Source organism: Pan paniscus, chromosome 15 (genome assembly GCF_029289425.2).
Source record: "Pan paniscus chromosome 15, NHGRI_mPanPan1-v2.0_pri, whole genome shotgun sequence".
NCBI classification, from domain to species: domain Eukaryota; kingdom Metazoa; phylum Chordata; class Mammalia; order Primates; family Hominidae; genus Pan; species Pan paniscus.
The window spans coordinates 61,642,273-61,666,218 of NC_073264.2; the positions used below are offsets into that span (position 1 = coordinate 61,642,273).

At 43.7% G+C, this 23,946-nt stretch overlaps 1 protein-coding gene across 1 annotated transcript; it reads left to right on the top strand.

The window, feature by feature from the left end:
- The first annotated feature begins 1,000 nt into the window (after positions 1 to 1,000).
- SIX6 (SIX homeobox 6) lies at positions 1,001 to 4,756 on the top strand. Its single transcript, XM_003831637.5, has 2 exons — positions 1,001 to 1,897; positions 3,011 to 4,756. The coding sequence occupies exons 1-2, from the start codon at positions 1,326 to 1,328 to the stop codon at positions 3,177 to 3,179; spliced, it is 741 nt and encodes a 246-aa protein (XP_003831685.1). The 5' UTR covers positions 1,001 to 1,325; the 3' UTR covers positions 3,180 to 4,756.
- Positions 4,757 to 23,946: the final 19,190 nt, after the last annotated feature.

Consider the following 23,946-nt stretch of genomic DNA (forward strand, 5'->3'; position numbering starts at 1 on the left):
TGATCAGCGGCTTAGGAAGTGCTTTCTGGGCCCCTGCATTGTTGTGGATGCCCTTCTGTATTGTGTTTTTACTGAATTGTTTTTGAGCTAAAATGCCAAGGTTAGAGTTGTTATCCCCAGCTCAAGAGGTATAAGTTCTAACACAAGGTAGGGGCAAAATAAGCCTGCAAGGAAAGGAGTTAAGTCGATATTTTTAAAAAGATCTAGGAAATAAGCTTTTAAGTTGCTGTCCTGACCTACCAATGACTTCTCGGCTCTAGATGTGGCTATGCTGCACTTTGTTCAAGTCCATTAAACTGGGGGAGGGGAAGAAAGTATATTTCTCCCCCTTTATTTGGAGGTCCCTACAGCCCACCCTTCTTTTCTTAAAGTGTCTGACTTCGTGGTCTGCATCTGCGTTATCAGACGTGAACATGTCCTTGTTGGCATTTAAAATTATTTTAGTGGGCTTTGAAGGGAGTAAGGCTAGAGTTCAAACTGACCTCTTCTACAGATCCCTGGTCCTGTTCCTGCTGCTCCAGATTTGCTTCCCACTCAGCTGCTTTGGCAACTGGAAAGGGGAAGAGGGAGGCATGCAGAGATGGGTACTTGGGAAAAAATGAGAAGATCGCTTTCCCCCACCGGCTTCCTGCTCCCACCGCAAGGTTTGCTGTTTCGTTACAACTAAACTTGCGAATTCTCGGAGCATTTCAGTTCGGCCCAGTCCTCTTTGTCCTCTGGAGACCTCTCGACCGAGACAACGCATCGCCCCAAAGTGAATTCCTGAATTCCTGTGGCATCACTGCCTCTTTGGTGGGAAAAAGGGAGGGAGGGGTAGAGCGGGGTGGGGGAGGGAGGAGTAGTGAACGCTGCCGCACTCGCCTCTCTTTTTCTCCCAGACACTCGCCTGTCTTTTCAACCTCCAGGTTCTGCAAAATACTGAAGAAAAGTCCAGGGGCTAACGGCGGGCGCTGTCGAGCACGGGGAGGTGCTGAAATAGTCCTGGCGTGCTGATCCAAGCTTTGATTGGCAGAGCCAGCCGGTGACTGACAGGGGGTCTCCATGGCGCCCGCGCCGCCAATCCGCCCACCCCAATAGCGGAGCCAGCTCGCCTGCCTGCGTGCCTGAGCCGAGCCGAGCCCGAACCCCAAGCCGCGCAGCCAGCACCTCCTCCAGTCGGGGTCGCCCGCTCCCGGCCGTTGAGCCACCGCCGCCACCCGGTAGTGTGTCCCGCTGCCCCAATCCGCCTCATCAACAAGCGCCTGGCACACTCAGCCAGGCCCGCGGGCATCTGCTGCGTGTCCCGCTCCGGGCTCAGTGCCCTCGCCGCCGCCGGCACTGCCTCGATGTTCCAGCTGCCCATCTTGAATTTCAGCCCCCAGCAAGTGGCCGGGGTATGTGAGACCCTGGAAGAGAGCGGCGATGTGGAGCGCCTGGGTCGCTTCCTCTGGTCGCTGCCCGTGGCCCCTGCGGCCTGCGAGGCCCTCAACAAGAATGAGTCGGTGCTACGCGCACGAGCCATCGTGGCCTTTCACGGTGGCAACTACCGCGAGCTCTATCATATCCTGGAAAACCACAAGTTCACCAAGGAGTCGCACGCCAAGCTGCAGGCGCTGTGGCTTGAAGCACACTACCAGGAGGCTGAGAAGCTGCGTGGAAGGCCCCTGGGACCTGTGGACAAGTACCGAGTAAGGAAGAAGTTCCCGCTGCCGCGCACCATTTGGGACGGCGAACAGAAGACACACTGCTTCAAGGAGCGCACGCGGCACCTGCTACGCGAGTGGTACCTGCAGGATCCATACCCTAACCCCAGCAAAAAGCGTGAGCTCGCCCAGGCAACCGGACTGACCCCTACGCAGGTGGGCAACTGGTTCAAAAACCGCCGACAAAGGGACCGAGCGGCTGCAGCCAAGAACAGGTCGGTACCTAGAGGCCTCCGCGCTTTGAGCGCACCGGGGAGGAGGCGGATGGAGGCACCTCTGGCGCCCTTACCCAGTCCCTGGCGACTCCAATTCAGCAGGAGTTGGGAGCGCGGTCTGTCTCGGGTTAAGAGCCCTGCGTTCTGGGCTCCTGGCCGGGAGTTCCCTTGCCGGCTCTGCTTCCCCACCCGCTGGCTCCCCACGCCTGCGGGCAGCTGCAGCAGCTGGTCCCGGTCACCAAACCAAGGCTTCACTGGGACGGAGAGGGGAAGAGAAATAAAAAATTAAAATCCTACAAACCGTTAGGGACCCCAAGACCCAAAGCTAATTCTTGTCAGCCTGGGCACAGGCTCCTACTATTAATCGAAGCCTGGCTTATTAGCAATGTGTCGGTTTCATGTTAATTATCATTTTCAAAGCCCAGGTATATCCCTCCCTAATGCTTTGAAAACAGTTTTCAATGGACTTTTGAGAAATGGGAAGTCGAGTTTTCCTCTTCCCATGCGCTGCCTGCCACTCTTGTCTCAAAACAGCAAACTAGTCCGTGGGCCGAGGCTTTTCGTTTCCCGGAGTGTGGATCTCGATTAGCCAAACATTTTGCGGAAAAGCCCGGCCTCATCCCCCAGGCCCAAATGCTCCTTACAATCCTTTTTGCCTTTAGGTCGGGCCGACCCGATCCAACGCGATCGCGGGAGCACTTGCTCAGGCGTAAGCCCCAGGCAGACGCACCGTTAGAAATGGTATCCCATGTCCCTGGGACCGATCTGTCCTTGTCACCCACGCTTCGTTTATTTCCTGACAGTCCTGTAAATCTCCCAAAAGTGCACAACAAACAGGGAGGACACTGCAAGCCCAGTATATAAAAGAGCTGGGAGCTGCGGCGCTGAGAAAGGGCGCGAATCATGGTGGGGCACAACGGTAGGGACCCGCGGAGGGGCGGCCGCGGACTCCTGCCCGACCTCTGTCGCCTTGCCGAGTAATCCTCGCCTTAAGTGCTGGGGTCTTCGGAAGAACCTCTAGCCGCCGGGCTGGAGGGACGCAGGAGGTGGTGGGGGCGGGCGACGGGCGGCTGTGTTACGAGCTGTGACCCGTGTTCCCTTTCTTCCCCGTAGACTCCAGCAGCAGGTCCTGTCACAGGGTTCCGGGCGGGCACTACGGGCGGAGGGCGACGGCACGCCAGAGGTGCTGGGCGTCGCCACCAGCCCGGCCGCCAGTCTATCCAGCAAGGCGGCCACTTCAGCCATCTCCATCACGTCCAGCGACAGCGAGTGCGACATCTGAGTTGCCCATCCAGGATGCTCAGAAGCAGATTCCAGTGTAAAAACGAGAAAAACAAAATGAAAGAGGGAAAGAAGATGAGAGACCTGCAAATCCAGCGCCAGAGAAGCCAGGTGACCAGGGACCCGCGGGCTCGGGTTGCCGTTTCCCGCGCCACCCCGCGGCCGGCCTGGCTCCACTGGCGCCCTTTGGCCGCGACCACGGGAACCAGCGGTGAGGCCTGACCCAGCACCGCGTTCTTCTTGCTTTGCTTTTTCCTAAGGATTTTGCTGCAAAGTCGCCTTCGGAACCCGAACTGCAAGCTGAGCGCCTGCCCAGATTCTCCCATGGGTATTTCACGTCGAAAGGACGCTGTTACATATGTATAACTTTCGCTTTAAAGTTTTTTTTTTAACAAAACATATATATGCTGTTTATTTACTTATTTAAGAGACCGCCATGGTAGGTTTCTCTGTAGCTTGGGGAACTTGCTGTTTCTAAACATGCAGGCTGGTGGTGATGGGTTCTGTGTGGAGAAGCCAAACAATAAAACAACCTAGTGGGCAACCTTCTTAATTAAGGGAGCTGCTCTCAGATTCCTTTTCTTCTTATTATTATTAATATCATTCCCTTCACCAGGCATGCAGGGACCCTTGAGCAAATGGTCTCCAGAAGGTCTTACCTATATATCTTTTGCCTTCTTTGGTGCTTCCTGGTATATGTTTTAAACAACCTATGGTAGGTCTATAACCACCTCCCACGTCAAATTACACGTATGTGCATATATGTATGTACCTATACAAACATATGTATGTATGCATACACGTGATATATTTAAGGCTAGAAATTGGCAACATGTGAGCGTCCTCTCTAAGGCAAGTCCCCGCATCCCCAGCACAGGTAATTATGGCTTGTCCACTTGACACTCGTTTACATGAAGTGTCAACAGCTTTTAGGAGCAATTTAGGAAGCCAAACTCTGGGACTCAATAAGTGAGTCCTATTTTCTAAAAATGCAAAACTATCCTGACTCAGGCTCTGCAGCAAGAAAGGCTTTCTGTCTCCTTCGAGGCCCCCTCCAATACAAAAGCAGCAGGCACCCATGATCATGCTAGAGTGAGCATATACTGCATTTAGGATTGAGCTATTATTAAAATAAGACAAAAGATGATAGAAGAGGTTGTAAATAATTAGACTAACATCTTCTTGCTGCAGAATTTGGTTTTAATCAAATGAATGGTTTTTAACAAGAGGGATACTGAGATGGGGGAAAGGATGTAATCATGTCACATACTGAGGGTAAAACAAGGCTGTAGAAATAACTGGCACTTTAAAAACCTAATCTCCGAATTAAGCATAGAACAAGTCATCAAGGGCCTCATTGTCCTGGTAATGGCCTCGATTAAAACATAAAATATTTTTAGCATTTAATTTTTCCTCGTGCACATGCATGTATGCACCTACACATGAACAAATGCATGCATATACAATGCAAAAACATCTACCATCTTTGCACTAAGAAAATAAATGCTAGCCAGAGTCTCTAATTTTGTTCCTAGTGAAACAGATTGCATATTATAAAATTTGACATTGATCTTTAAATCACTTGAGCTGACTTCCCTCTTTACTGTCCCCATCCCCTAATTACAGCCTTTTCCATTTGCCTTTCTGTCCTTAGAAGATGTTCTTTGGATCAGAAGCCTGCTAACTTCTTTAGGCAGAAGTGCCAAAGTGCAAACCAAACAAAAATAAGTGAAGTCATGGAAGACAAAAAGCAGCCAAACAGCAAGATAGACAATGGAAGCCCAGGACAGAGTAAGGGTTGATTTTTGGTTTCTAAATCGCTTGAATAGATTTGGCTCATTTGGGCTTTATAAATGTTGTCCTTGTGTATGGTGGCCCTTATCCAGAGAATTCTTGAAAATCAAAACTCTCTTGCACAAGAGCTTTACATGGAAGGAGTGGGTAAGTTTTCGTGATAAAACTGGTGTTCTTTCCAAAAGCAAGCAAAAGCCCTCCTGTGGATCCTGAAAGGCTCCCATTGTAGAGCTTCCTCAGTACTTAATTTTGTTTCCTAGAGCCCCAGGTAGTTCCTAGAATGCCAACGAGGGGCTGTCGAGGACTACAGTGAGGCCAGGAGGGGACTCACTGTCAAGGTTATGCAAGTGCAGCAAGTGCAAGGCACATGAGATTGAGTGCCTCCTTAAATTTTGCACTCTAAGTGCCTCCTTTGCCTCATCCTAGTCCTTAATCTGACAAGGAGTAGCCACGGATATCCACTCTTGTTCCCCAGCCCCACCCTACCCTAGCTATGGGGCTGTCCAGAACCAGTGTTTGGAGAAGTTTGTTGGCAAATTTTCTCTTAAGTTTATGCTTCCAAGTCCGAGAGGGATGGGAAATAACTAATTAGTGGAATAATGTAAAAGAATTTGAGATTCTAAAAATCCCACTCCACCCACCCCTTCAAATGATACCTAAAAGCAGAAGAAAATGTCCATTCCACAGTGTCAAGAAAATAGGTTAACTAAGAAACCAAGCTTTCTCTTTACAAAATAATTTTTAAGTGACAGTTTATTGCTTGGACAAAAAGAGAAGACCAAACAGTGATGGAGCATTTTTAATTCCTGCTTTGACAAAAGCCTTTAAACTACAGCTACCATTTACTTAAATTAACAAGCTGCCTACATTTTAAAGTAGCTATTCTGTTTCAACAATCTGGAGATTTATTTATTTAATTTCACTTTAGAATCTTAAGGGGGTGACACATTACTTGTAAGATTTTTTTAAATGTTTATCTGTAATGTGATGGCACCTAATTGCCTCTGTGAATAACCAATTCTTTGGTGACCACATGTTGGAAATTAGTCCAGATCTTCACAGAGATTTATTTTATTTTAATCTTTCCAATCTTCCCAAGGACATTTAAAGGGTTTCTTTTTAAGACTTCTTCCATATCAGCTTCATTCTGGTCTTCAGGGTTTTGGGGGGAAAAAAAATCCAGGTAATGGCAAGGCTGAAGGTTTCTGAATTTGGCAAAATCTCTATATAATGGGTTTCCTTCCTTTCTTTTCCTGCAATTCTTCTGTCACAATTTCCCAAAAAGCAGCTACTCCAGCAGAGTGGAAAGAGCATTTTTATATTAAATATTTCAACGGACCTGACCAATGTGAAGATTTTACCCCAAGCCCCAGGTCAGGCTCTTTTCCGGCTTATAAACATTTCAACCACACTCCAGTTTCACCAAAAAAAACGACGGCCCCTGCTCCCCAAATGCCGCAGTTCCTCTCGCCTCCACTTTAATGACCCACTCCACTTCCACCCGTCACTCCCTCCTTTCCCTTCGCCAGTTTGTTTATAAAAAATCTGGGAGGGAGGGGAGAAGACGATGGGGGTGGGGAGGGCTTGCTCTTTGTTTACATTAAACAAATGACAGGCAAAGAGCTCAAGCAAAGTCTTCCTTGACCTCGTTCCCTCTCCCTAATTTTAACAAAAAGGAAAAAAATATTGTATCCAAAGAGAATGTGAATGGGGCGGGAGGAGAGGAGAAGCAGCTTTTCGCTCTATTCAGCGGGGACGCGAGAGCGCGGACGATTTCCGCTCCTTTTGTGAGGCGGAGCCCGGGGGCGGCCGTGAATGGGGGGTCTGTGGAGCGGCCGGCGGGGCTGTCAGGCGGCTCTGCGTAATCAGGGCTAATGACGGCGGCCGGGCGCTCGGCGGGACAATGCGCGGGGCCGCGGGGTTTTGTCGGCCTGAATGGCTAATAGGTTTGCCTGTGAGCTGCGAGGGGGCGGTGTCGGGGAGGAGGCGGCGGCGAGGGGAGAAGGGGTCATTGTCCGCGCGCTGGCCCGGGCGCCGAGGCGTGTCCCTGCCTGCGCCGCGCGACTACCCCCGTGCCCGGCGCCGCCGACGGGAAGGCAGCGGCGGGGAGGCCCCCTGGAGGCCTGCTGGGAAATGGCGGCTGGAGCGGCGGGCGCGTGGGTCCCTTCGGGGAGGCGCCCCAAGCCACGGTCCGCTCCCAAAGAGAAGCCCAGACTGGGCCCACAGTACCCGGGAAGGTGAGTCCTTCCTCGGGGGCCCAGATCTCCCCACAGAGACCACAGATCTGGGCCCCCGAGGAAGGAGAGGCCCCCTTTTCGCGCACCCACCTTTTCCATCCAGCGCCCCGCGAACTCGCGGACGTGTAGGCCTCGAGCCACTCCTACTGTTGGGCTGCGTGACTCAGCGGCTCGAGGAGAGAAACCTCTCAAAACCGGGGGACCGAGACGGGGTTCAATTTAAACCTAGGTGAGAAAATGAGCCCACAAGCGCGCGCCCCTGCAGCTGCGGAGGCGCGCGCCCGCCCACCCTCGGGGTCCTGAAGTCGCAGCGGTTGCAGAGCCTCGAGCCCGTGGATGCGGCGCGCGCCGCGGTCTGGGCCTGCGCGAGAGGCTGCCGCCCGCGTCGGGCCTGGGCCTACGCGTGTCTGGCCTGGGCCTGCCGGTGCAACAGCAGTTGTCGCCACCGGTCCTAGGCCGCGCCGAGCGAGTCGCCGAGAGGGGCGGGAAGAGGGGAGAGGTCCGAGACCAGGGAGCGGGACCTAAAGGGGGCTTTCCGCGCCCGACAGGTCCGCCGGGGTTAGCCTTCGAGGCGGGGAGAGGGAGCGGGGTCCTTCAAGGACCGCATGTTCGCGATAGCACATTTGAGCCCTGGCAGGCCACCTGGGCCGCCTTCTTTCGGAAACCTTGCGGGGTTTCCAAGCAAGGTTTACAATGGGAAACTTTATTTCCCATTGTAAGCTCTTACAAATCTCCTCTGGCTAGATCCTTCCTTGCAGCTCTCTTTGCTAGGATTTATATTCCCAAACTTCTTCAGACGTGCCCTACCGCGAGGGAACGAACTGGTTTTCTTCCCGTTTTCACCTCCTTGTCTGGAGACAAAGGGGTGTGAGGGCGATCCCAGAGCTGAACAAGCAGTTTCACGCCTCCCTGCCCGCTCATGCTGTTTCCGCTTGCCCTGTGGTTTGCTCTGCCTGGAACGCCGCCCCCTACCTCGACTGCTACCCTGTCATTCCACAAAGCCTACCCCACCTCCACTAAGTTTTCCGTGAGCCAGTGAGCTCCACACAGATAATGTGCCACCACCTTTTTTAATGCTCCCACCGCACCTTATCTAAACGTCTGTTTTAGCGCTCTAACACTTTTGCTCATTTATTTGTCTGTTTGACTTCCCCCTTCAGCTCTTGCTAGAATGTAAGCTCTTTATTTAAGGGCAAGGACCAACTCTTACCCATCTTTGTATTCCCAGCACCTAGCCCAAGTAGTAGGTGCTCAATAAATATTTTAAAGCTGAATGAATTCATGCATCTTCCTTGACATCTGTCTGCTCTTACGTTAGTGGGGGACCTCTGCTAGCTCGGGAATCATTTGAAAAGAAGAGATGACTTACATTGGCTGGACCCAAAGTTCACTGTAATCCTCCCAGCTCAGTAAGTTACTGGCTGTTACCTACTTGTCGGGTTCTCTGGGATGATTCCATAGAGTGCTGTCTCCCTCTAGGCATGCGGTTTTTTTAGAATGCTGTGACTTTGGGTTCATACCATGAAAATTATCTTCTCACACAACACATTTTCCCAAAAAGGTAAGAGTAATCCTCTTGGATTTTGAAAATTCTAGGTATTATACTCTCTGAACCCTACAACATAAGAATTTCTATTCTGCTTCAAAGATAACTGCTACGGTTTAATGTTCATATCCCTCCAAAATTCATGTTGAAACTTAATCCCCAATGCAGTAGTATTAAGAAGTGGGACCTTTAGGAGGTGATTCACTGCCCCATGAATGGAATTAGTGCTTTTATAAAAGGGCTTGAGGAAGTCTATTATTCCCTTTTTGCCTTTCTGTCCTTCTGCCACGTGAAGGTGCAGGAAAAAGACACCATCTTAGAAGCAGAGAGAACCAGCCTTTACCAGACACAGAACCTAACCAGGCTTTGATCTTGCACTTCCCGGCCTCCAGAACTGTGAGAAATGTATAAATTACCCAGTCCAAAGTATTTCCTTTATAGCAGCGGAATGGACTAAGACAATAACCCTTTCCTTTCTCCTCCCTCCCACCTTTTCTCTCCTCTGGCTTCCCCACCTCACTCCAGTCCTGACCTACACATGATAAAGTAAACCACAAAAACAAAAAAATCACAAACCCAGACAAGGTCTCCAATTCTAAGATAATAGATTGGCATCCCACCACCATGCTTAGGCTCACCTAGGGGGGATAAACAGTTTTCATTAAAATATTTTTTTTTTTTTTTGAGACGGAGTCTCGCTCTGTCGCCCAGGCTGGAGTGCAGTGGCGGGATCTGGACTCACTGCAAGCTCTGCCTCCCGGGTTCACGCCATTCTCCTGCCTCAGCCTCCCGAGTAGCTGGGACTACAGGCGCCCGCCACCCCGCCAGGCTAATTTTGTGTATTTTTAGTAGAGACGGGGTTTCACCGTATTAGCCAGGATAGTCTGGATCTCCTGACATCGTGATCAGCCCGCATCGGCCTCCCAAAGTGCTGGGATTACAGGCGTGAGCCACCCGCACCCGGCCATTAAAATCTTAAATCGCAAGGGCTGTGTGAAAATACTGGATAGCAAACTCATCTCTATTTTAAAATTTAATGGGCAGAAGCAAGTGAACTGTGTATAATTTCGAATTCTGATAAAACACGTATAAGGCTTCCTCTTGGAAATTCATTCTAGCCTGGCACTGCCAATCTGCAACCTGAGAATACTGAGTTACTGTTTGTTTTTCTCACTGAAGAGATTAGTCTTAAATTTTCTAGCACGAAATCGAACACTTGAGAGGGCACATTAATTTGGCACATGAAGAGTCTGGTGGGCAAAAAATTATTATGCATTTCGAACATTTTCAGATATTTAAGATTCCTATAAAAGATTTGCCCATTTAAATTAATCACCACTTAAAGCATTTTCCATGGCATTGGGTATACTCCTGACTTTCTATAAATTCCTGGTAAATTACGTATTTGAACTGAAGACCTACGCATGTATATCTTATCTAAAGAAATTATTTTTGCAGATACTTGTAACTGTATGAACTGGATTTGTCCATTTAAAATAGAAAGCAAGTGGGAAAAAGAAAACTATACTGGAAACAGTCTGTGGACAATGGGCTGGCACCTGAGAAGGTGGGATCAGACAAACCTGGCTTGAAATACCTAATCGCTGTGAATTTCAGAAGTCACTCAACTCTCTGAGCCTTAGTTTTTACTTCTGCAAAATGGGTTGATAATATCCAGGAATATTGTGAGTGTTATTTGGTTAATGCATGTAAAGCACCTAGCACAGACCCTCACATATAATAGGGGTTCAGTGAATGGAACTTCCCTTTCCCCATTTTGCCTGGTTAAATGCTAAGGCAAAGAAATAAGCTTAAAAGTTGTTTTTAATAGATGTAATGTACATATTTGTAATATTGAATTTAAATGCTAAATGCTTTCCTTAGTACTAGAAGCAGCTTCCACTCACCACCCCCAGTAGGTAGGACCCAATATGTTGGTTTTCCAGCAATGGCAATGGAGGAGCTTGTGCTCACATACCATCATCCTTTCCTTGCTTCTTTACTCTGCTTAAGGCTGCTTGTCAACTATGTGAAGCTCTCCAAAGGGATCCTGGCCCATCATGCAAGTCAGGATAACCCCACATATAAAGTATGATCACTGAAAATGTAACATAACCTTTTGGGGAAAATGCAAGGTTCATTTCTTTGAGGAGAAAGTAGTGATCTCACTTCAATTACACTCGCATGGCTCTTTTTATAGCTAATAATAAAATATTTCACTTGCACTATTTCACTTCCTCACAAGAACCCTGTGAGGTAAATCAGCAGATAGTGGGATTCCCATCTTCCGGATGAGGGAACTGGGGCTCATTACTTGCTCAAAGTCACAGGACCAGGAAAGAATCCAGATTTTGTAGGGTTTGAAGCTTACACTATTTGGAGGGGTGGGGCACTCTTTAAGATTAAAGATATAAAATTATGAGTACAAAATTGGGTACAAAAAATAACATCAATTACAATTTTTTTAACCTGGCAAATACAACAAACCACAAAATCCAGGCAAGTAATAAAATCATTTCATTAACTGTCTTACATACCTCTAGAATTGTTTTTTCCCTACTGTTTTTCTGTATGTTCTTTGATTGCTCCTTTGTGTGACAATAATTTTATTATACAACCTCAAATAGAAGGATAATTCAGTCTTTACTATGGGTTGGTTTAAATATTTTTATTATTGATAACTTAGAAAAGTTTCTCGCAGTTTCATAGCTCATTATTGGTAATGCCATATATTATTTTTAGGATTGGCATCAACTATGGGAAAGCCTCAGTGAAATTTCTTCCATATATAGGCAGTTAAATTTCAGGACACTACAAGTTTCCTTGAGCAACAACCCATTAAATAATCTTTACATTGACAACATTCATTAACTAGTTTGTGATCAGGGTCTTACACTTACAAAGAAGTAACAGCAAATCATAAAAATATAACACTGAACTCAAATAAACTGTATACCCAACTCAAGTTCCCTTTAACTACCAGATCCCAAAAATGACTACGGTTACTCCATTGAAACCCAGCATGAAGGGAAATGGACAGAGGGAAAATAGGAATGGAAAGAAACAATGATCTATTGTTGTTAAATTGCCTTATTTTATAAATTTTCAAAAAATGCAATGATTATGTGAACATATTGCTAGAACCACTTCCAGGACCTTGGAAGAGACCTGTGCAAGTGAGGAATCTTGAAGCCTAAGTGTCATTTGCTCCAAGGTAATGCTGCCTGTGCACAGGCCCAGTGAGTGATGAGAACAGGTTTTCTGACTCCAAGTCCATTATACTTTTCTATTACCTGAGACATAATTTATTTTCTCAGAAAGTTTTGATAAGTTTCTACTGAAACGCTGTTTTAAAAAAAAATGACTCATAGATGGAGGGAGAGAGAGTTTAAGATTGCAACTGGAGAGCTGGCCCTGAGTAGAACTGTGAGGTACGCAGGTTACCCCTTTGAACCTGGTTACCTTTCCGTTTCCTTTTGGAGGTCCTTCACCTTGCCTACTTACAGGTGCCCCATACCAAACTGTCAGAAGCCCTTCTATGTTCTTCACCCTCCATTTATCAAAATCTATTCTCGGTTGTCACAAAAATCAGATAAACCAATTCACATCAACATAGAAGCAGAGCTGCTAAAAGCTTGATGAATTACCTACAGATGGGGGCCTGGGAGAGTACTTACTATCTGTTAGGAGATAATCCTTTAATTCAGTAACCTCAAATCACTAATGGTAGCAATTCAAACACCACTAGCAGGCTAGTAGAAAATTATTTTTGATTGGAAAAGAGCCAAGTACCCTTCAAATCATTCCATTGAAGTAGATGACTGCTTCGGGAGTCAGATATCACCAGTATTAAAAGTAAAATAAAGTAAAAACCTTTTCAGGCCCCTCAAGCTTTCCCCTCAAGAAGCAATTCCTTCTCTTCACCACCCAACTTCATGAGAGAGTAGCCTACATTCTTTGCCTCAGTTTCTTCTCTAGGTATTTACTCCTTAAACTTGCGCAACCTGTCTTTTACTCACATCATTACATTAAGACAGTTGCCTCAAAGGTCACTTTACTTGGTCCTCAAACACTCAACCTGTTGATCTTCAACTCTGTGAAGCATCCTGTCCTTCTAAACAGGGCCAGGATTAAATTGAGGCAAGCAAGGTGACTAAGGTACAAAATTTAAGGAGGCACTCACTCTCAAGGTCCTGCAAGTTCAGGGTTGGCATCTAAGAATTAGTACCCCCTTAAATTTTGCACCATAGATGGCTTGCTTGCCTCACTCTTGTCCCTGCCTTCTTCTGAACTTCTTACCATATTCAGAGCATGGAATGCATTTTGCTACCTTCATGACTTTCCTCATGATGCAGGTGTAAATCGACCTCCACACTTGGTGCCTGCATGCATCCCTTCCTGCCTTTTTCTGTAGCAGCACACTTGGAGAACTGCTCTTTCCCAACTCAGTGTGTTTTGGTTGAGGCTGCCAAACAGTACCTCCCACTCCCTCAACCCACAGCAAGGTATAACCACCAAGTTGGGCCAGTCCTTTCCAGAAATTTATGAATTAGAGGAGCAGTTTTCTCTGTACTCTTGGATTGAGAGCAGTAAGAATATGTTACAGCCATATCACCTATTACAGGAAGGAGGCTCAAGGAAAAAGAAACAGAATAGAGTAAGGAGAGACACAAAAGGCTAAGACTTGTAAAATATTTATATGCTATTGACACCGAAGTTGGGTTCAGTTTTGTCTTGTGTTTTGGATGCAGGAGCTAACATACGTCCTCCTCCCTTTGCACTATTTTTTTTAAAACTACTTTGAGTTTCTATTACTTGCAAACAAGAGTGCTAAGTTATAAAATAGAATGTTCTTTCTTTTCCCTTACCCCATCTACACAGGTACATAAACCCAACTATCAGAGCTCAGCTCTAAGGTCATTTTCATCCCAGAACCATGTTTGATCCATATCATTTAACTAATCTCTCCCTTCTCTGAACTGCTGTGATATTTTATGCATCTCTCATATTAGTTAGATTCATATTTTCTATCTTCCACTATACTATATTTTCTTCAAGGATAAGGTCTGTCATCTTTGTAATCTTCCAAGAACTGAGTACAGTATTTTTGCCACCACAGAAAATCAGTAGATCTTTGCTGAATAATTGAATTAAATGAATGAATGAACATAACTAAAGAATAGCCAGAATCCTTATGTTTTATTTCAGGAAAGTTTAGTCTGAATGAGCTGAAGTTATTTACAAAAAAAAAAAAAAAAAAGGATTTTCTTTTCCAAAGAAAAATAAAAGAAGGTATGGCCAACTGATTGCTAGACAAAGATAGTGAGTATAAAAGGATTCCAGAGTGTTTTTTTTTAAAGAGGGGAATTAAGACCTTACATTTATATTTATTCATATCTGAATAAATAAACTCTGGAAAGACACGTATGAAGCTATAAACAGTGGTTTCAAGTTTGGGGGATCAACCGAGCAGATGGGAGATAGGGGTGGCAGGGAGACTTTTCAGTGTATACCTTTGTATAGTTTACATTTTTAAAATCATGTGAATTGATGCCTATATTAAGTTTACTACTTAAGATGTTATAAGTCAAATACCGAGCTGCTTCCTTTAGCTAATGGGAATGCTATTTTATCTAATAGGCATTATAAAATAATAAATAAAGCAGGTTTTGTGGTAGAGAGTATTTGCCTACAAAATGAAAGGAAAAATCTAGATGCCTAATGTAATATGCAGGCAGTGATAGCACCATGGTCAGGTTTTGAAAGTGCTGTAGCTCAAATAACTTAGAGATAAAGATGATGTGCCCTGAAAAATTCTGTTAGAGGTCTCAACAAAGGGCACAGTGACGATAATCATGACGATAAGGACACTAATACTGAAGCTAAACATGAAGAGTTCAAATAAAATTGCTTCCTATTAAAAACAGTATAATAAAGAATCCAAAATTTTTCATAGTCTTCATCTATTAACTAGTGTTTCTCTTTGCAGTGGAGGGGAAGGTATGTCCTTTTGTCAGAACTTTTTGAAATATACACTTTCAGATGGGTGAGTTTTGTTGTATATAAATTATACCACAATAGAGCTGATTTTTAAAACATGTCAAATATTAGATTGAAGAGGACCTTAGATATTTTATCTAGTCATCCCCAATCTTTTCATCCAAGTATTCCTTTTATTTTGTTTCCAATTATAGACCACATATCTTTAAATATCTTGTCACCTAAATGAAATAATAAAAACCACTGTGATGAATAATACCTATAAGCAATAAAATTAAGAGGGTTTACAGACAAGAAAATCTTAACCTCATTTTGCTAGTTTAAAAGTTGAGAGTCAGGTCTTTTCACATAATCTACTTAGATTCTAATTTACAATTAGCTAAAATAGCATTCCTATTAGCTAAAGGAAGCAGCTTGGTATTTGATTTATAACATCTTAAGTAGTAAACTTTTTTATTGTACTTCAAGTTCTAAGGTACATGTGCACAATGTGCAGTTTTGTTACACAGGTATACATGTGCCATGTTGGTTTGCTGCACCCATCAACTCATCATTTACATGAGGTATTTCTCATAATGCTATCCCTCCCCGAGTCCCACACCCTCCAGTAGGCCCTGGTGTGTGATGTTCCCGCCCTGTGTCCACGTGTTCTCATTGTTCAACTCCCACCTATGAGTGAGAACATGTGATGTTTGGTTTTCTGTCCTTGTGATAGTTTGCTTAGAATGATGGTTTCCAGCTTCATCCAGGTCCCTGCAAAGGACATTAACTAATCCTTTTTATGGCTGCATAGTATTCCATGGTGTATGTGTGCCACATTTCCTTAATCCAGTCTATCATTGATGGACATTTGGGTTGGTCCCAAGTCTTTGCTTTTGTGAATACTGCCACAATAAACATATGTGTGCATGTGTCTTTATAGTAGCATGATTTATAATCCTTTGGGTATATACCCAATAATGGGATTGGTGGGTCAAATGGTATTTCTAGTTCTAGATCCTTGAGGAATTGCCACACTGTCTTCCACAATGGTTGAACTAATTTACACCCTCACCAACAGTGTAAAAGCATTCCTATTTCTTCTCCACATCCTCTCTAGCATCTATTGTTTCCTGACTTTTTAATGATCACCATTCTAACTGGTGTGAGATGGTATCTCATCATGGATTTGATTTGCATTTCTCTGATGACCAGTGGTGATGAGCATTTTTTTCACCGATCTGTTGGCTGCATAAATGTCTTCTTTTGAGAAGTGTCTGTTCATTACCTTTGCCCACTTTTTGATGGGGTTGTTTTTTTCTTGTAAATTTGTTTAAGTTCTTTGTAGATTCTGGATATTAGCCCGTTGTCAGATGGGTAGATTGCAAAGATTTTCTCCCATTCTGTAGGTTGCCTGTTCACTCTGATGATCATTTCTTTTGCTGTGCAGAAGCCCTTTAGTTTAATTAGATTCCATTTGTCAATTTTGGCTTTTGTTGCCATTGCTTTTGGTGTTTTAGTCATGAAGTCTTTGCCCATGCCTATGTCCTAAATGGTATTGCCTAGGTTTTCTTCTATGGTTTTTATGGAGTTAGGTCTTACATTTAAGTCTTTAATCCATCTTGAGTTAATATTTGTATAAGGTGTACAGAAGAGATCCAGGTTCAGCTTTCTATATATGGCTAGCCAGTTTTCCCAGCACCATTTATTAAATAGGGAATCCTTTCCCCATTGCTTGTGTTTGTCAGGTTTGTCAAAGATCAGATGGTTGTAGATATGCGGCATTATTTCTGAGGCCTCTGTTCTGTTCCATTGGTCTATATCTCTGTTTTGGTACCAGTACCATGCTGTTTTGGTTACTGTAGACTTGTAGTATAGTTTGAAGTCAGGTAGTGTTATGCCTCCAGCTTTGTTCTTTTGGCTTAGGATTGACTTGGCAATGTGGGCTCTTTTTTGGTTCCATATGAACTTTAAAGTAGTTTTTTCCAATCCTGTGAAGAAAGTCATTGGTAGCTTGATGGGGATAGCATTGACTCTGTGAATTACTTTGGGCAGTATGGCCATTTTCTTGATATTGATTCTTCCTATCCATGAGCATGGAATGTTCTTCCATTTGTTTGTGTCCTCCTTTATTTCATTGAGCAGTGGTTTGTAGTTGTCCTTGAAGAGGTCCTTCACATCCTTTGTAAGTTGGATCCCTAGGTGTTTTATTTTCTTTGTAGTAATTGTGAATGGGAGTTCACTCATGATTTGGCTCTCTGTTTGTCTATTATTGGTGTATAGGATGCTTGTGATTTTTGCCATTGATTTTGTATCCTGAGACTTTGCTGAAGTTACTTATCAACCTAAGGAGATTTTGGGCTGAGACAATGGGGTTTTCTAAATATACAGTCATGCCATCTGCAAACAGAGACAATTTGACTTCCTGTTTTCCTAATTGAATACCCTTTATTTCTTTCTCTTGCCTGATTGCTCTAGGCAGAACTTCCAACACTATGTTGAATAGGAGTTGTGAGAGAGGGCATCCTTGTCTTGTGCTGGTTTTCAAAGGGAATGCTTCCAGTTTTTGCCCATTCAGTATGATATTGGCTGTAGGTTTGTCAAAAATAGCTCTTATTATTTTGAGATCCGTTCCATCAATACCTGGTATATTGAGAGTTTTTAGTATGAAAGGCTGTCGAATTTTGTCGAAGGCTTTTTCTGCATCTATAGAGATAATCATGTGGTTTTTGTCATTGGTTCTCTTTATGTGATGGATTACGTTTATTGATTTGTGTATGTTGAACCAAGCTTGCATCCCAGGGATGAAGCCGACTTGATTGTGGTGGATAAGCTTTTTGATATGCTGCTGGATTTGGTTTGCCAGTATTTTATTGAAGATTTTCGCGTTGATATTCATCAGGAATATTGGCCTAAAATTCTCTTTTTTTGTTGTGTCTCTGCCAAGCTTTGGTATCAGGATGAGGCTAGCCTCGTAAAATGAGTTAGGGAGGATTCCCTCCTTTTCTTTTGATTGATATAGTTTCAGAAGGAATGGTATCAGCTCCTTTTTGTACCTCTGGTAGAATTTGGCTGTGAATCTGTCTGGTCCTGGATGCTTTTTGTTGGTAGGCCATTAATTATTGCCTCAATTTCAGAACCTGTTATTGGTCTATTCAGAGATTCAACTTCTTCCTGGTTTAATCTTAGGAGGGTGTATGTGTCCAAGAATTTATCCATTTCTTCTAGATTTTCTAGTTTATTTGCGTAGAGGTGTTTATAGTATTCTCTGATGGTAGTTTGTATTTCTGTGGGATTGGTGGTGATATCCTCTTTATCATTTTTTGTTGTGTCTATTTGATTCTTCTCTCTTTTCTTCTTTATTAGTCTTGCTAGGGGTCTATCTATTTTGTTGATCTTTTCAGAAAACCAGCTCCTGGATTCATTGATTTGTTGAAGGGTTTTTTGTGTCTCTAGCTCTTCAGTTCTGCTCTGATCTTAGTTATTTCTTGCTTTCTGCTAGCTTTTAAGTTTGTTTGCTCTTGCTTCTCTAGTTCTTTTAATTGTGATGTTAGGGTGTCGATTTTAGATCTTTCCTGCTTTCTCTTCTGGGCATTTAGTGCTATAAATTTCCCTCTACACATTGCTTTAAATGTGTCCCAGAGATTCTGGTATGTTGTGTCTTTGTTCTCATTGGTTTCAAAGAACGTCTTTATTTCTGCCTTCATTTTGTTATGTACCCAGTAGTCATTCAGGAGCAGGTTATTCAGTTTCCGTGTAGTTGTGGGGGTTTGAGTGAGTTTCTTAATCCTGAGCTCTAATTTGATTGGACTGTGGTCTGAGAGACAGTTTGCTGTGATTTCTGTTCCTTTACATTTGCTGAGGAGTGTTTTACTACCAATTGTGTGGTCAATTTTAGAATAAGTGCGATGTGGTGATGAGAAGAATGTATATTCTCTTGATTTGGGGTGTAGACTTCTGTAGATGTCTATTAGGTCTGCTTGGTCCAGAGCTGAGTTTGAGTCCTAGATAACCTTGTTAACCTTCTGTCTCGTGTATCTGTCTAATAATGATGGTGGGGTGTTAAAGTCTCCCATTATTATTGTGTGGGAGTCTAAGTCTCTTTGTAAGTCTCTAAGGACCTGCTTCATGAATCTGGGTGCTCCTGTATTGGGTGCATATATATTTAAGATAGTTAGCTCTTCTTGTTGAATTGCTGCCTTTACCATTATGTAATGGCCTTCTTTGTCTCTTTTGATTTTTGTTGGTTTAAAGTCTGTTTTATCAGAGACTAGGATTGCAACCCTTGCTTTTTTTTTCTTTCCATTTGCTTGGTAGATCTTCCTCCATCCCTTTATTTTGAGCCTATGTGCATCTTTGCACATGAGATGGGTCTCCGAATACAACACACCAATAGGTGTTAATTCTTTATCCAGTTTGCCAGTCTGTGTCTTTTAATTGGGGCATTTAGCCCATTTGTATTTAAGGTTAATATTGTTATGTTTGAATTTGATCCTGTCATTATGATGTTAGCTGGTTATTTTGCCCGTTAATTGATGCAGTTTCTTCATAGCGTTGATGGTCTTTACAATTCAGCATGTTTTTGCGGTGGCTGGTACCAGTTGTTCCTTTTCATGTTTAGTGCTTCCTTCAGGAGCTCTTGTAAGACAGGCCTGATGGTGACAAAATCTCTCAGCATTTGCTTGTCTGCAAAGGATTTTATTTCTCCTTCACTTATGAAGCTTAGTTTGGCTGGATATGAGATTCTGGGTTCAAAATTCTTTTCTTTAAGAATGTTGAATATTGGCCCCCACTCTCTTCTGGCTTGCAGGGTTTCTGCCGAGAGATCTGCTGTTAGTCTGATGGGCTTCCCTTTGTGGGTAACCCAAGCTTTCTCTCTGGCTGCCTGTAATATTTTTTCCTTCATTTCAACCTTGGTGAATCTGACAATTATGTGCCTTGAGGTTGCTCTTTTCGAGGAGTATCTTTGTGGTGTTCTCTGTATTTCCTGAATTTGAATGTTGGCCTGCCTTGCTAGGCTAGGGAAGTTCTCCTGGATAATATCCTGAAGAGTGTTTTCCAACTTGGTTCCATTCTCCCCATCACTTTCAGGTACACCAATCAAACGTAGATTTGGTCTTTTCACATAGTCCCATATTTCCTGGACGCTTTATTCATTTCTTTTTACTCTTTTTTCTCTAACTTTGTCTTCTTGCTTCATTTCATTAATTTGATCTTCGATCACTGATATCCTTTCTTCCACTTGATCGAATCGGCTATTGAAGCTTGTGCATGCGTCACGAAGTTCTTGTGCCATGGTTTTCAGCTCCATCAGGTCATTTAAGGTCTTCACTATACTGTTTATTCTAGTTAGCCATTCATCTATCCTTTTTTCAAGGTTTTTAGCTTCCTTGTGATGGGTTAGAACATGCTCCTTTAGCTCAGAGAAGTTTGTTATTAGCAACCTCCTGAAGCCTACTTCTGTCAACTCGTCAAACTCATTCTCTGTCCAGTTTTGTTTCCTTGCTGGTGAGGAGCTGCAATCCTTTGGAGGAGAAGAGGCACTCTGTTTTTTGGAATTTTCAGCTTTTCTGCTCTGGTTTCTCCTCATCTTTGTGGTGTTATCTACCTTTGGTCATTGATGTAGGTGAACTGCAGATGGGGTTTTGGTATGGATGTCCTTTTTGTTGATGTTGATGCCATTCCTTTCTGTTTGTTCGTTTTTCTTCTAACAGTCAGGCCCCTCAGCTGCAGGTCTGTTGGAGGTTGCTGGAGGTCCACTCCAGACCCTGTTTGCCTGGGTATCACCAGCAGAGGCTGCAGAACAACAAATATTGCTGCCTGATCCTTCCTCTGGAAGCTTTGTCCCAGAGGGGCACCCACCTGTTTGAGATGTCTGTCGGCCCCTACTGAGAGGTGTTTCCCAATCAGGCTACATTGGGGTCAGGGACCCGCTTAAGGAGGCAGTGTGTCCGTTCTTGGAGCTCGAATGCCGTGCTGAGAGAACCACTGCTCTCTTCAGCACTGTCAGACAGGGATGTTTAAGTCTGCAGAAGCTGTCTGGTGCAGTCCGCAGAAGCTGTCTGCTGCCTTTTGTTCTACTATGCCCTGCCCCCAGAGGTGGAATCTATAGAGGCAGTAGGCCTTGCTGAGCTGTGGTGGGCTCCGCCAAGTTCATGCTTCCCAGACTCTGTTTACGCTGTGAGCTACTCAAGCCTCAGCAATGGTGGACACCCCTCCCCCCACCAATCTGCAGCATCACAGATTGAGCTCAGACTGCTGTGCTAGCAGTGAGCATGGCTCCGTGGGCATGGGATCTGCTGAGCCAGGCACGGGAGAGTATCTCCTGGTCTGCTGGTTGCTAAGACCATGGGAAAAGCACAGTATTTGGTCAGGAGTGTACCATTTCTCCAGGTACTGTCTGTCATGGCTTCCCTTGGCTAGGAAAGGGAAATCCCCTGACCCCTTGCACTTCCCAAGTAAGGTGACGCCCCGCCCTGCTTCAGCTCGCCCTCCATGGTCTGCATCCACTGTCCAACCAGTCCCAATGAGATGAACCAGGTACCTCAGTTGGAAATGCAGGAATCGCCTGTCTTCTGCATCAATCTCGCTGGGAGCTGTAGACCAGAGCTGTTCCTATTCGGCCATCTTGGAAGCATGATTTTAAGTTGTAAACTTATAATAACTTGCCTATATCAGAAATCTCATTCCTCTAGTAAAGAAATACTTTCACCAACAATACCCTAGTTGTATCACCAACACTAGACAGGTACTCAAACTGGTCAGAAACTCATTGACTCATTCAATTATCCTATAATCATCCATCCATTCATTCACCATCTACTGGGCACATATTTTGTGCAAGGTGTTTTCAGCTTTCTATCCACACTAAAAAGTGTCTTAATCTTTTAACAGTTTACTTTTCAGTAAATGAGTGTGCAACAGGTAAACATTAGAAAGGAACAATTAGCCATGTTAAACAAGTACAGATATCCAAACCCTGATGAATTACATTCTGAGACACAGAAGGAACTTTCCGAGATTGTTTCTGAGTCACTACCAGAAATGTCAGAGAATTTATAGACAATGGGAGGGGTGCCAGAATTCTGGAATAGGAAAGTGATCTCTTTTGCTCAAAAAGAAGAAAAAGAGTAGATTTTAGAAACCATAGATTTAGCCATAATTCTCTAACTGCTGGGAAGATGACAGTGCAGTGCCACAAGTCACCATCCTAAATTAACATTTTTATTCTTGACTTAAAGGTTTTTTAAAATCATGTTTTTAAATGAACTGAATTATAACTGAAAAGAAAAATTAATATGATAGATGATCAGAACAAAATTCAACATGATCTTACTAGACTGGAATGTTAAACCAAAACAAGCAAGATAATTTTTAATAAGTCTGTTGCAAATTTCCAGGCTTTAACAACCTGTAACTACAAAATAAGGTCACAGGTCACACTTCTCCTACCTATGAAAATTACAGTGAATCTTGTTAGATTGATCGAAGGAAACTACCTGACAGTTCCCTTCCCCGGATTGTGTTTCAGATATGCTTATGTTTTTCTGCTATGAGAACCTTGTTATGATACCACACTCCTACTATGGCATGAGCCTGCTACATTGCCAAGTACAGCTGTCCCCACTTATAATTCTCCCACTGCAACTCCTCTCTAGCCTCAAAAATGGAGACACTGCTCTTCCCTTTGCATTTCCATCCATGTGAGACAGACCCTCCACTAAAACCCCTGAAGCACAGCTAATGTGAAGCCAAAACTTATGAATAAAATTTTACTCAAGGTTAAAGGATAACAGACAAGAAGTATAAAACAAGTAATACAGTTGCTAGTAGAAGCAACTATTTTCAGAGTTCACAAACAAGACCCTTGCTTTGGAGGATCCTTAGCCTGGATCTATCTCCTGGGATCAATCACTGTTCTGTCAGATGCTCTGACATCTCTACCCACAAGAGTTCAAGCCAAATTCTCCCCAAGGCTCAGAGAGAGAAACAAGTTTACCCCACCCTATCTGGATCTAATCAGCACTGTTAAAGTTAACAAGAAAGTATTCCTCCATAGTAATCAATTATGCCACCTAGTAAGATCTGGGCTGGGCAGAGACTGAGCTTGGAGTTTTTAGTGTCAGTAAGTAGAGTAAAAGAGTAGGCTCCAATATTGGAATCCAAATGTCCCAGGCTAGATATGATAGTAGCAAAAAGGCACCAGTAGACACCAAGAGCCAAAGGGGAAAAATCTATAGTTCAAAGGGAACTTCACAATGAAGGTACAAAGAGATGATTATCAGCTATTTCTCAGGAGAGTTAGTGAGTGGAGATTGACCTTCCAAAGCCAAAGTCAGAGAAAGAAACAGTAGTATAGGAGGACATCACACTGAAAAGGCTGCCCGCCAGGCAGAGTTCAGTGCAGGACTTCAAGGCAAAGCCAAGGCTGAGACAAGATGAGCTGAATAAACTTGTGGTACCAGAAAACAAGAACATTCTCAAGAAAAGGATGGAGACAAATCAAAAGGATACAGGAGCCAACCCAAAGGAGTCCCACATGGCTCCTTTATTGGGACAATTTAGCAACTAAATTACATGATGCTAATATTGGATTATAACTCATGAAGTAAAAGAAATATCTATGAGTCCATATTAACATAAATAAATAATTGAATAAATAAATGGTAAAGAAAGGGCAGTATTTCCTTATAGAAAAATTCTAAATAATAATATAAAATGTAAAGAGATACCTAATGTTAAATGACGAGTTAATGGGTGCAGCACACCAACATGACACATGTATACATATGTAACAAACCTGCACGTTGTGCACATGTACCCTAAAACTTAAAATATAATTTAAAAAATGTAAAGAGAATACAGAGGAAATAAGAATAAAGTCATCATTAGGCAAATACTGCAATAGTAATTGTTGCAGAAAAGATCCTACAGATGCAGCAAATAATGGGCGAAAGTCTGAGGAAAACCAGGATATTAGCATACTCTCCAAGTACCCCAAAAGAGTTATCAGTTACAAAGGGGAAAAGAGTAGCTTTACAGTGTAGAAACCCAGCACGACCAACTTAACCAAGTGATCAAATTAACATCATGAGTAATAAGACATGTTGACATCATATATCTCTCTTATGATGTTCTTAGGATATGAGATGACTTCCATGGTATTCTTGACAAAAATGCATAACCCATCATGAGGAAATGCTAGACAAACC

Excerpts from the sequence above, each read along its gene's own strand:
- SIX6 (XM_003831637.5), top strand. The coding sequence starts at position 1,326 with ATGTTCCAGCTGCCCATCTTGAATTTCAGCCCCCAGCAAGTGGCCGGG. Across the intron at positions 1,898-3,010 it reads GCGGCTGCAGCCAAGAACAG|ACTCCAGCAGCAGGTCCTGT; the intron begins GTCGGTACCTAG and ends TCTTCCCCGTAG.